The 11821-nt window shown below is 39.5% G+C and overlaps 1 protein-coding gene across 1 annotated transcript; it reads left to right on the top strand.

Moving 5' to 3' along the window:
* The first annotated feature begins 932 nt into the window (after nucleotides 1-932).
* On the top strand, nucleotides 933-11609 carry FGF4 (fibroblast growth factor 4). The gene is given in 4 exon segments (XM_032212980.1): nucleotides 933-1242; nucleotides 4855-4958; nucleotides 11315-11346; nucleotides 11348-11609. Coding segments are annotated over 4 exon segments (708 nt in total).
* Nucleotides 11610-11821: the final 212 nt, after the last annotated feature.

Below are 11821 nucleotides of genomic sequence, written 5' to 3'. Positions count from 1 at the left end.
TTGCAAACTCTAAAGCATGTTCCTTGGAAAAAGCCAAATCTTAAATTCCTGCGTTTTTCACAAAGCGAGACATTGTTGAGGGGAGGAGGAGGAGGATGGAGGGGGAGAAGCGTGTTGGGCATTCTTTGATATGTCTGTTTCTGAGTATGTTAAATTGGTAGCATTTGCACACGCTTGCAAAACCGAAAGGGGGAAAAATACCCCAGTTAAGGGTCGCATGTCCCGAGCACCAAAGGTGAAAGTTTCTCGATTATCCCTGACGGAAGACTCATGTGTTTTTTTTTCTTTTTCTTTTTAAAGTTGACATATATTCTCTCCTCCTCCCCACCCCTCCCTCCACTTCTAAGACCCAATTGGTTGTGATGGACCATCTCGGGGTGATCATTTCGCGTCCAGTTCCCCTCGCTTGTAGGCAGCCATAGGTGGTGATGTAATAGGTATCAAGGCCGGCTGGATATATAAGTGTCGTGGTTTCGGGGGGTGGGGGGAGAAGGGCCATGAGTGAGCGCGCAGAGAAGGTCCCCACTTGACAGAAGCGGAGATCAAGTTCAGAAGAAGCTGCTGCGGAGTCGATCTTTGCTGCCAGCCCGGCCCACCGGTTGCGCACCGGATTCCTCTTCCATGCGATCTAAGCAGCGGCTCTCCAGTTCCACGGGGTGCTGAGTTACTTGCTCGCCCCCCTCCCATCTACGAAATATATACATATATATATTTCGTGTATAATAAATATAGTATATGTATATATGTATATATAACGTACATATACATACATATATACATACATATATTTGTTGGTTTGCCTTCACCACCCCCCACCCCCATCCCACCCCGCTCTTGGGATCTAAGCCTGGGGCAGGAGTTTCGCCCGGAGAGGTGTATTTTTAGCCGCTTGCCTCCCCTGGAACCACGTGTGTCGCCCGCGTTCTCTGAGGATGACTGGTCCCTGTCCGGCCTGCTGGCCAGCCTTGCTCCTGGGACTGCTGTCGCCCTGGCTGGCGGGCCGCTGCATGCCCGTCTTCGCTCAGCAGCACAACGAGACCCTGGAGTGGCGCTGGGAGACTCTTTTCCTCGCGCTCCATGGCCAGGCTGCCTGCCGGGGAGAGGAATTTGCTCAGCCGGGACGGGACTATCTGCTGGGCATCAAGAGGCTGCGGCGCCTCTATTGCAACGTCGGCATCGGCTTTCACATCCAGGTCCTGCCGGACAGCCGGATCAACGGGATCCACGACGAAAACCGATACAGTAAGTAGTGGTTGCGCCCCGCCGCCTCTGCCCCACCTGGATCCGCTCGGCTGAGACACCCCAGAAGGGGAACAGCCAGCCAGCCTGCCAGCGAGCGCCCACCCCCCCAGAAGTGCGTGGGATCCTAAGGCGGGGGAAAGTGGGTGCGTGTGAACGGCCCGAGGGTTTAGGTTACTCCTGTACTCCCCGGGAAGGTGAACTTCTGGCCGCGGCGGACGGGAGGCTCTCGGGGAGCGGAACGATCGAGCCTGTCCGTCTTCTGGGGCAACGCCTCGCGGAGGAGGTAAGCTCCCCGCGCCCCCTTTTCAGGGCAAGGCGCCAAACCTCTTCCCTTCCCCGCTTCAGGCAATCAGCGTCGACGGTCAAAGCCAAAAGACCTTTGAAGGCAGAGGGGTTTAGGGTCCTGTAGAAAAGCAGCCTCGGCTGGGGGCAGGGGAACGAAAGGGTTAAACTGGGCATCCCCCAGGTAGACAAAATGGAAAGGCGCCCCTCGGAGAAAGCCGAAAAGGCCAGATGCGTTTTCTCTTCGCGCATTATTGGCTCGTGTTGAGCTCCCAGGTAAGCCGGCGGAAGTCAGACAGACGAGGATCAAGCCGAGGGTCTTGCGTGATGCTTTTCCCCGCTATTTTCCTAGGGTGGGAAGGGATGGGATTCCATCTGAAAGGAGTGAAGGGATTTCTCTCGCGGTCTCTCCGGAATAAATAAGAGACGCGACCCACTTCATGTCTAAAAAAATTATTGGTCCTCCTGACTGCCCAGGAAAAACTGGAATACAGTAGCAACTTACTACAGTAGAGTGAGCTGTGAGTGTTGTGCAAGGAGTGTGGCATAATCTTTGAAAGTGAAATTCCCTCGTTTTATATTGGGCGATTTGACTGCACTGGCTTGCACCTTGTGCAATTTAGTCCAGGAACAGAAGCAGAGTTACTTAGCTGCTCCCTCTGTAATTAAAAATTGGCCCCCAGAAATTCCCTCTGACCTGAGCTTAGTCACTTTAAGCAGGATTTACTTATTTGTTTGTTTGTTTGTTTGTCAAACATGTACGAGATAACAGGTATAAGTATAAACATGGACATGAACATAGGAAATGGGTATGAATAAAAGGGGACAGTAAGACAGGGATGGTAGGCATGGTGGTGCGGTTATGCATACCTCCTTACAGACTCTTAGGAAAAGGGTGAGGTCCACGCTCAACAGTCTAAGGTTAAAGTTATGGGGGTTTGAGTCAAACCCTTTAGAAAGTCAAACTTCTTTTGACTTTCTAAACAAAATTAGGCCTTTTTCCTTAACAGCCTAGCTTAGGTTAGAGTTATGGGGAGCAGCTACCCTTAAGTCCCACCCTGCTTTTGCCACAGGCTGACAGAGTAGTTAATTTGGGATTCAAGATCCCATCCCACTTCTGTCGAGGAGGAGCTCGGATAGTCTAAAAGCATCTGTTCGTGACTTAACCCCATGGCCCCATAGCTCTAATTCTAACTAACACCCAACTGAAACAATAGGACAGGGAGGAGGGGTTAAAGACTGCACCATGACAAACGTTTCATGTGTCCTAAAACATGTCAGATACTTATTTTAAGCTGGGTGAGGGGGGGGCGGGGAAATCTCTGCTAGATCTTCAATCACAGCAGAAGGAAGACCTGAAGCATTTTGCAAGCTGTCAAGCCTCCAGCATCCCTTGTTACTAGTCAGGGCAGCACAAGTCATTTGCAGTTGCTCCTATGTGGCTGCTTTTAAGCACCTTCTAAAAAAGAAATAATAGCAGTCAGGCAGTCCATTGGCTGAGTTGGGCTGGAAGAGTTATTAATGAACATGCTAAGGAGTTAAACTAGATTTTATTTATTTATTTATTTATTTATTTATTTATTTATTTATTTATTTATCACATTTCTGAGCCCACCCATCTCCCTCAAAGAGGGATTCTGGATGGTGTAAAATAAAGCATCGTAATATTAAACAATCTACAGAAATTAAAATGTCAACACTAAAAAAAAATTAACTAAAAGTTTCTTTAAAATTATTTAAAAAAATTAAGGTGGCAGGAATAATTAAACCCCATTAAAAGCTAATTGACAGAGGCAAAGGGAGGGCTTTCATGGTAACAGCCAACCTCATGATTGTGCACTCTGTAACTTTAATGAGGCAAGGGCCTGTAGAGCAATAGGTTATGGGCATATCCTGAGCAGGGCCAGCTGCTGTTCTGTATAGGGATGGGTTATCATATGGGAATATTGTCTATGGAAAGTAGCTTGTTCAAGTCAATGCAAATCACTCGTATTTTTGGGAAGTGGGGGGAGGGAATCAGTGATCACATTTGCAGTGGGTCTGTTCATAGGTCTTAATTCTCTATGGAACTATGAGTTGGCTAAATTCATTCATTTTGTTAGGCGGGGTATGTTATGTCTCAATGCAATGTGTGTACCCACTTAGTGGTGGTTTGCAAATCATGGTTTAAAGTCAGCATGCTTGAACCAGCCAGTTGTGGTTCACTAAATAAAGCCTGATTAGGCAATTCTGACAGGAATATATTTTTCTAGCCTCCAGATTGCTTCTTTGCACACATACCTACTACATATCAAAAATCATGACAGGGTTTCTCATTGTTGTGAAGTGGGGAAGCACATGTAGTAGTAAGGAAACATAAAATATGTGGAATGTAGTTAATAATAAAAGAATAACTGGAAATTCTTCCCCTCAGAATTGCAATATCATGGAAATAGCAAAATGTGGATTCCAGCTAAATGAGTAGCTCAGTTCTGTACATCTTATCCCCCCCATTACACCCATACTAAAATGGGCTTGCCCTGTTAGTACAAATGTAAGAATCAGGTCAGTGAGAACAGCTGCCCAAGACAAGAGGGTAGGAGATGGTTGACAATTGCAAAGAAAATGGAAGGTTTGATTATTCAGAAGTGGTCATTGCTTCCATTGTGTTAATTTCACTAGAACTGAGCCAATATCATGGAAGGTCCTTGCTCTTACCACCACAAGTGACATTTAGTCTCAAATTTCAGTGTTAGTTGTATATCAGTTACATATTCTTCAACATCCAATACCCACAGTATTGAGGAGATAAAAAGACTTTCTACAGATGGTAAGATGGCAAGATGGCAACTTGGGTAGCAACTGCAAGAAGTCTTAAACTGACGGAAACAAGGCTTTCAATACTTCAACCATTTATTCTAAGTTTGAGTGAACCAATCCTCTTCTGCAGGGAAGTTTTGAAAAGATTGGTGAAAAGAACAATTTATGAGACTGGCAACAATTTTGGAGCAGACTGCACTTGGGGATGGATGGTTAAACCCAAAAAGTGGAGATTGCCCATTTCTGTTCTAGAGTAACCTGAAGCTCAGTGGAACTTTTCTGAATCTTAATAGTTTGATGTTTACTTCCTAATATAGCTGTCTACATGCCATAATACAAGAGACACATAATATTCATGAACTTTTGAGTAGCTGTTGCGTGCCATAAGAGTAGCCCTACTGGTATGGTTCTATTGACATATCTTAAAGAGTAATAGAATTAGTAGGATATTCTTTATTCAAATGATTTGATTGCATGTAATCCTATATCCATATCCTGGTTTGTTTCTAATGCATTCTTCTTCTCTTAAAGGTTTGCTGGAAATCTCTCCAGTGGAACGAGGAGTGGTTAGCCTTTTTGGTGTTAAAAGTGGACTTTTTGTAGCAATGAACAGCAAAGGCAAACTCTATGGATCTGTAAGTAGCAGTTATAAAGATTTTCAGCTAAAGATTTTTAATCACCTTTAAAATATCAATTGTTCTTTTAAGGAACACAGTTGTCACTACTAGAAAGACAAGTGTTTTAATATTACAGGCTTTTAGTAGATAGATTAAATATATGTGCTTGTTAAGCACATTAAGAGGACAATTCTCTGATTGTCCCAGATGTGGACATTACAAACAGCTGTAGGAAGTAAAAGGTAGTTTATGATTAAAACATTTTTGGATTTGTATCAGAAAATTCAGATTATCTAATAATCCAAAAAATTCTGTTTAAAATACACATATATTTCCATGTACTGCAATCACGTAATTTGGGAAATCAAAGGCTTGTAGACTGTGTACACATAGGCTTGCAAAGTGTAAGATAGCATATTACTCTGAGATATTCAACTCTTGTAATTTTTTACAATCTTCCAACGTACCTAGACTTTGCCACTGGCTGTGCTGGTTCAGAAGTTTGAGAGCTGTAGTCCCAAAACAAATGGAATGGTTATTTTGTGTGTTTTATAACAGAATACTCCCCCCCCCTTTATTCAATTTAAAGTTACAACTTTATGACAAAGTTTTGAGGGACTAGAAATAAAATGGTAAACTAATAAAATTAGTTTTTTACTAGAAGTGGGAGGGATACCCTTCGAGGTCTGGACGGACCACAAGAATTTGGATGCCCTTCAGACCCCGCAAAGATTCTCGCCAAAACAAGTTAGATGGGCCTTGTATTTTTGGCAATTCAACTTTTTTTTTGCTACATAAAGCTTTATAAGACATCCTTTCTGGATTTTAGCAAATTGTCACTGCGACAAAAAAGCAAAGTAGTTTAATTTATAACAAAACTCAAGGACTAATTACATATGGATATATTCATGCACTGTCTAGTGGAAGCAAAGGACAGTTTAGCTGTGAGGGTCTTACTTTTTTTTTTTAATTCTCTACTGAATTTGTCTGAATCTGTAAATCTGGAGCAAAAATGTTGGAGAGCCATTTCAATTCTTGTAGCCTATTTAGTTCCTAAAAATAACACAAGTCCTTTTTCCCCCCTTTGGTCATTTCCAGCTGCCTTTCTATATAGTCCTTCTGTTGATATGAGCTGATGTAGGGAGAGATTTTTGCCAAAGAAAGAGTGTTTTCTTATTCACTTGCCTAAAAGGAAGTTATACATTCCAATAATTTAAGACTTTGGACTTTCCTTTACTTATATCAGTTGCCACCAATGATCATTTTCCTTCTGCATTTTCAATATACCTATCATTTCTTAAATAGCTAATCGAAAGAGACATCCTTTGTCCAGTGTCATTTATGTAGATAACTTTTATTTAGGGGTCAGTATAAATAGTCATTGGACTGCATTCCAAGCAAACTAACAATCTGAAATACAGGCGATTAAAGAATGTTTCCAATGGTGGTAGACAATAATGGTTTGCCTTATTTTCTTACACTGTCTCCTCAAGCCAAAGCCAAGTCTTTTGGTTGTGGTATTTTGGATTGTAACTCATTAATCAAATAATGGCAAATACCTGCTTCTCAATGCGTTAGGTTTCCTTTATGCAAGGAGCAAAAGAAAGCAGCGTAGCAGACCCATAATACTATTCCTTCTTGTAGCTCTGCTAATTGTCCTTGGAGAAGCTTATTTGACCTTTGATAATTTTCAAAATAATATAAGAATAATCAGATTCTTTCAGAATAGGTGAGTGGTTATGACTGATTTGCCATGCCTGATCCTTAAACAACATTGCTGTTTTCTTTGCTTGAGTCTGCTTTCTTCTGTAAATGGGGAAAGAACATTCAGCAGTATGCAGTTCAGTTATGATAAATGTAATTTGTGCACTCAGAAAAACCAAGTGGCACAGTAAAAATAGCAGTAATAGCAATAGCAGTAGACTTATATACCGCTTCATAGGGCTTTCAGCCCTCTCTAAGCGGTTTACAGAGAGTCAGCATATTGCCCCCAACAATCTGGGTCCTCATTTTACCCACCTCAGAAGGATGGAAGGCTGAATCAACCCTGAGCCGGTGAGATTTGAACCGCTGAACTGCTGATCTAGCAGTAGCCTGCAGTGCTGCATTTAACCACTGCGCCACCTCGGCTCTGGTGGTATTTGGCTTGGTAGGATGAATCTGATCCTCCCGGTAGACCACAAGTTAAACATCAGCCAGCAATATGTTACAACTGCCAAAAGAGCCAATGCAATGCAGCAGAAGTGTAGTACTGAGATAACGGGAAATGATATTTCTGCTCCATGCTGCACAAGACATCCCACCCCTGAGATATTGTGCTCAGATGTAGTCACAACAACACAAGAAAAATACCAAGGAATTGGAGAACATGCAGAGAGGAGCAACAAAGTGGCTAAAACCTATGAAAAACAGGTAAAGGAAATGGATACATTTAACTGGAGAAGAGAAAAATATAGGGAGAAATGATAGCAGTATTTTAATACTTGACAGGCAAGGTATAGGAGAAATGGATTTATTTCCATAGAACCCAAGCTTTACAAAAAGATAGCCAAACATGGAATATGGAGGAAATTCTTGGTGGCAAGTGCTATTAACAATGGGACAGCTCGCCTCATGAAGTCATAGGTGATGTACCATTACAAGTTTTCAAGGCAAAGACTCAAGGCCATTTGTCTAGGATAATATGAATATAGCTGCCATGGGCAGGGGCTGGACCAAGAAACTTTCCAATTGTCCTCATCAACCATTTGAGTTTATAGTGGTACATCCATATCCAAAAGCTTACTTATGGAATATAGAATCATGGATAGTTACTTTATATTGCCTGAGTTTCCAGCTAGAATAAGCAAATTTCTGTACTGTATAAAGAGATTGTCTTTTATTATTCATGTATATAAGACAGCATATACTGAAAAGTACTGGTAACATAACCATTGTTCTTCTTCTGGCAAGCAAGCAATCACTTTATAAATCCCTTTTTTGTCCATTTTTATTTGAGTCTTGTAAGATTTGGTTCTTTCCTCCTGAAGTGCTAGAGCACAGCTCCACTGATACGTATTTCTTACAAATAAATGTTCTTTCATTTTTCAAAATTTAAATATTCTGCAGAGGAGGTAAGGCTATTGGGGGAGAAGAAAAAAGAAGGGAGGAAGAGTGAAGATAAAATGGGAGAAAGAGAAAAGGCAGAAAAAGAAAGCAAGATGAGGCAAGTTGGGAATTATTTAGAAAAAATCTTGTGGAAATGTTTGGTAATACAACCATATTAGGAATAGTTGATGAAGCTGAAAGAATTTGCTAAGATGGCCAAATTTACCAATTTGAAGGCAATATTTGTACCTGAAAACTCCTTATAGATTTTAGCATAAAACAAAAAAATGAATTTACAATCTATGATTGTAGAACTAGATTAGATTATAGAAAGTAAAACATCATGCTGTAATTTTAGAGAAAGAGGTAGCTCTAGATTACAGAAAGTAAAGTGTCATAGTGTAACTTTAGAGAAAGAGGTAAATGTAGAATTGTAGTTACAACTCTCATAAGGATTGGAAACCACTTTTTAAATATTTTATTTTGGTTTCTTTTCTATTTTTCTACTTTTTTGCACTTTCTTTTTTTCTTTCATTTGTTTTTTTCCTTCTTACTTAATTTTAGTTCCTATTGAAGTTTAGTCCTGTTTTATAAATTTGTTTAATAAAATCACATTTTTAAAAGGAGAAAAAAGAACTTCTTGTTCCAGCAAGTAGCTCCCCATAATATTCTTGGAGAAAATGTAGCACTCGGCCGGGGGAGGGGGGAAGAAGGTCCCTTGTCTTTTTCAAATCATCCTTAATATAACATAAAGTTGTGTCCCTCCCCCTTCATTTTTAAGGCAGCTGCCTGAAGATTTTCCATGCTTGGAAATCTGAGGGCTTTACTGCTCTCTGTGTAAGAGGAGACTTTCCCCTGTATAGAAAGTATATGCATTTACACTCTTAAAACAGTCAATTCTCTGAGTTTAGTTTTAAAAGAGAGGGGGGAATCCTACTTCTAAAAGAGGGATGGGTTCTACCCTAAAAGATGTGTCTCCCTATACTGATCCTTGTAGAGTAGATTCCATAGACATTCTGTGTTTTAAATTTTTTATTGAATATATGTAATCTCAATTAATAAAAAGCATTTTCAATGTATTTATCTTTGAGCTTTAATTTTCATTCTACATTGTATCTTAACATAGTGTTGGGAGCTTCAGGCACATGCCAGCTTTAAAAGTTGGGAAGCCACTAAAACAGTAGAATTGCCAAGAATTTTTAAAGCAAATCAAATTGACAGAAGGGAAAATGAAGGAGGGAAAGAGAAAGAAGCTGTAAGGTGTGAACAGATTAGGTTACCTTGAGCACTAATTAGAATGGAAATCAGGTAATAAAGGTGTACTGTACATGTTTTGGGATTCACCATATTTAGGCCCTGAAACCTGGGAAATCCATTCATAAAACTATTTTGAAATGTTATTCAAAATATGATGTGAACGGTTTATCCACAATCAGAAATAAAAGAGGAGATAATAATTATTTGGGGTGTGTGTATTGCAGTGTGTTATTGGGCTGCTTCAAGATTTTAGGAGAGTCTCCTCAATCTAAGGCATTGCCATGTGTGGAATGTCTAAACAAGCATAAAATTTGGCTGGGAAATTCTGCTTCAAAAAATAATGCTGCTGTTAATCCCAAAAGGAATGTAGTGCTGAACTTGGCTTAAGTTAACAGTTTTGGACTTCTCTTATTTTTATTATTCCAGATCAAGGAACAGGCAGAAAGATAAGTACATGTAGTCCTCGACTTACAACCATAGTGGAGCCCAAAATTTATGTTGCTAGGGGGAACAGTTGTTAAGTGTATTTTGCCCCATTTTACAATCCTGCCACAGTTGTTAAATGAATCTCTAACAATTGTTAACATGGTTAACAATTAGGTTAACAATTAGGTAACATGGTTGTTAAGTGAATCTGGCTTCTTCATTGACTTTGCTTGTCAGAAGGTTTCAAAAACTGATCACATGACCCCAGGACACTGCAACTGTCATAAATATGAGTCAGTTGCCAAGGGTCTGAATTTTGAACATATGATCATGGGAACACTGCAACAGCTGTTAAGTGTGAAAAATGGTCATAAGTCACTTTTTTCAGTGCCGTTGTAACTTTGAATGCTCATTAAATGTACTGTTATAAGTTGAGGACTACCTGTATGTTTGAGCAATTGATCTTTGTCAATTTTTATGAGAATTGACATAATCTGTGCCTGCTGCTCTTGTGTGATTTGAAATATACAGTAATTGTTTCTCTGAACTCATTTTTCCACAAATACTAAAATGCAGGTCTTGGTTGAAACAAAATGTAAGAAGGATGCATTTAAAAAGGAAAGTTCAAATTTATACCAACTTCAATATGCATTTTTGTGTATATGCTTGGGCAATATACATTTAAAAAAATGAAATCTGTATAGGAATGAACAAAAATGAAACTAACCTTCATTGATCCAGCTAATCATAATTTGAGTAAAACCGACAATCATTTTTGTGGGAGACTGACCTGCATAATTAGAAAAGTATATTTCTGGGGAAAAATAAAATCTTGTATGATAAATACCCGGGCGTATTTAGAAAGATAAAAGTGAGATAGGTGTGAAAATTGTGAACAGTGAGAATTTAGAGGAACAATGGAATGGAACCAATGTGTGTGGTATATGTATATGTATTTGTATATGTATTTGTATATGTATTTGTATTTGTATATGTATATGTATATGTATATGTATATGTATATGTATATGTATATGTATATGTATAGTATATGTATGTACATACATACATACATACATACATACATACATACATATCATCATTTACATAGGAAGCTTTCCTAAATCAAATTACCAAATCTGATGATTGACCAACCTACGTACTATTGCTTTCCTTGATTAGACAAGATCTATCTTTAACTTATTGATGAAAACAAGATTTCACTATGGCCTTTTTGGCAAATATTCTATCATTGAAATTCGATTTTTCCATTTAACAAAGTCCTTAGATGGACTGGTAAATGTTGATCGTAGTTTTTGTCTACTTCCACCTTCTCCAATTCAATGTCTTCCATAAGTGTTGGACTACATTTTCTGAGAAGATGAAAATTATAGACTGTAAACTGGAAGGAACTAGAATGGGGTAAGATCATCTGAAAGACTTTATGAAGTTTGAGTTGCATGGCAAAGTTGAAAAAAGAACAAAAAAGAAGGCAAGTGCTCAGGTATATTTTCCATGTATATGTTCACAGAGACATTTTTTAATATCTAACTTTTACCTTACTCTCACTATCCTCTTCCCTTCCTTCTCCACTCTCATTTCAGAGCCATTTTGGTGATGAGTGTAAATTCAAAGATTCTGCTGCCAAACAACTACAACGCCTATGAGTCCCAGACCTATCCTGGGATGTACATGGCCCTGAGCAAAAATGGAAGAACCAAGAAAGGCAACAAAGTGTCTCCCACCATGACAGTGACACATTTTCTTCCGGATTTGAGAACTATCACTTCAGAGCTACCTCAGGGCAGAAGGAAAAGGCAAGGCCCAATTGGGAGAATGGAAGAGGGAGGGGTGAAATCTATGGTGCACTTTTTCTTTGAGAGTTTTATGCAAGAGTAGATGTAACATATTTAAATTATTGATGTCTGTATATATTGCCAGAAAGTTATTTATAGTTCTGATCATTTTTAAAAAAAAAAATTCCTAAAAGAAAAGAAATGAAAGAAAGAACAACCTTCTACAAAACCAAACCTCCAACCTAAGCTATTCATTACACCATGTAACAGAAGAAGGCTCTTGCATTGTGGTTTATTTAATCTTATCTTTGTTTT

Source organism: Thamnophis elegans, chromosome 1 (assembly GCF_009769535.1).
Source record: "Thamnophis elegans isolate rThaEle1 chromosome 1, rThaEle1.pri, whole genome shotgun sequence".
Classification (NCBI taxonomy): domain Eukaryota; kingdom Metazoa; phylum Chordata; class Lepidosauria; order Squamata; family Colubridae; genus Thamnophis; species Thamnophis elegans.
This window is presented reverse-complemented; position numbering and strand designations above follow the sequence as displayed.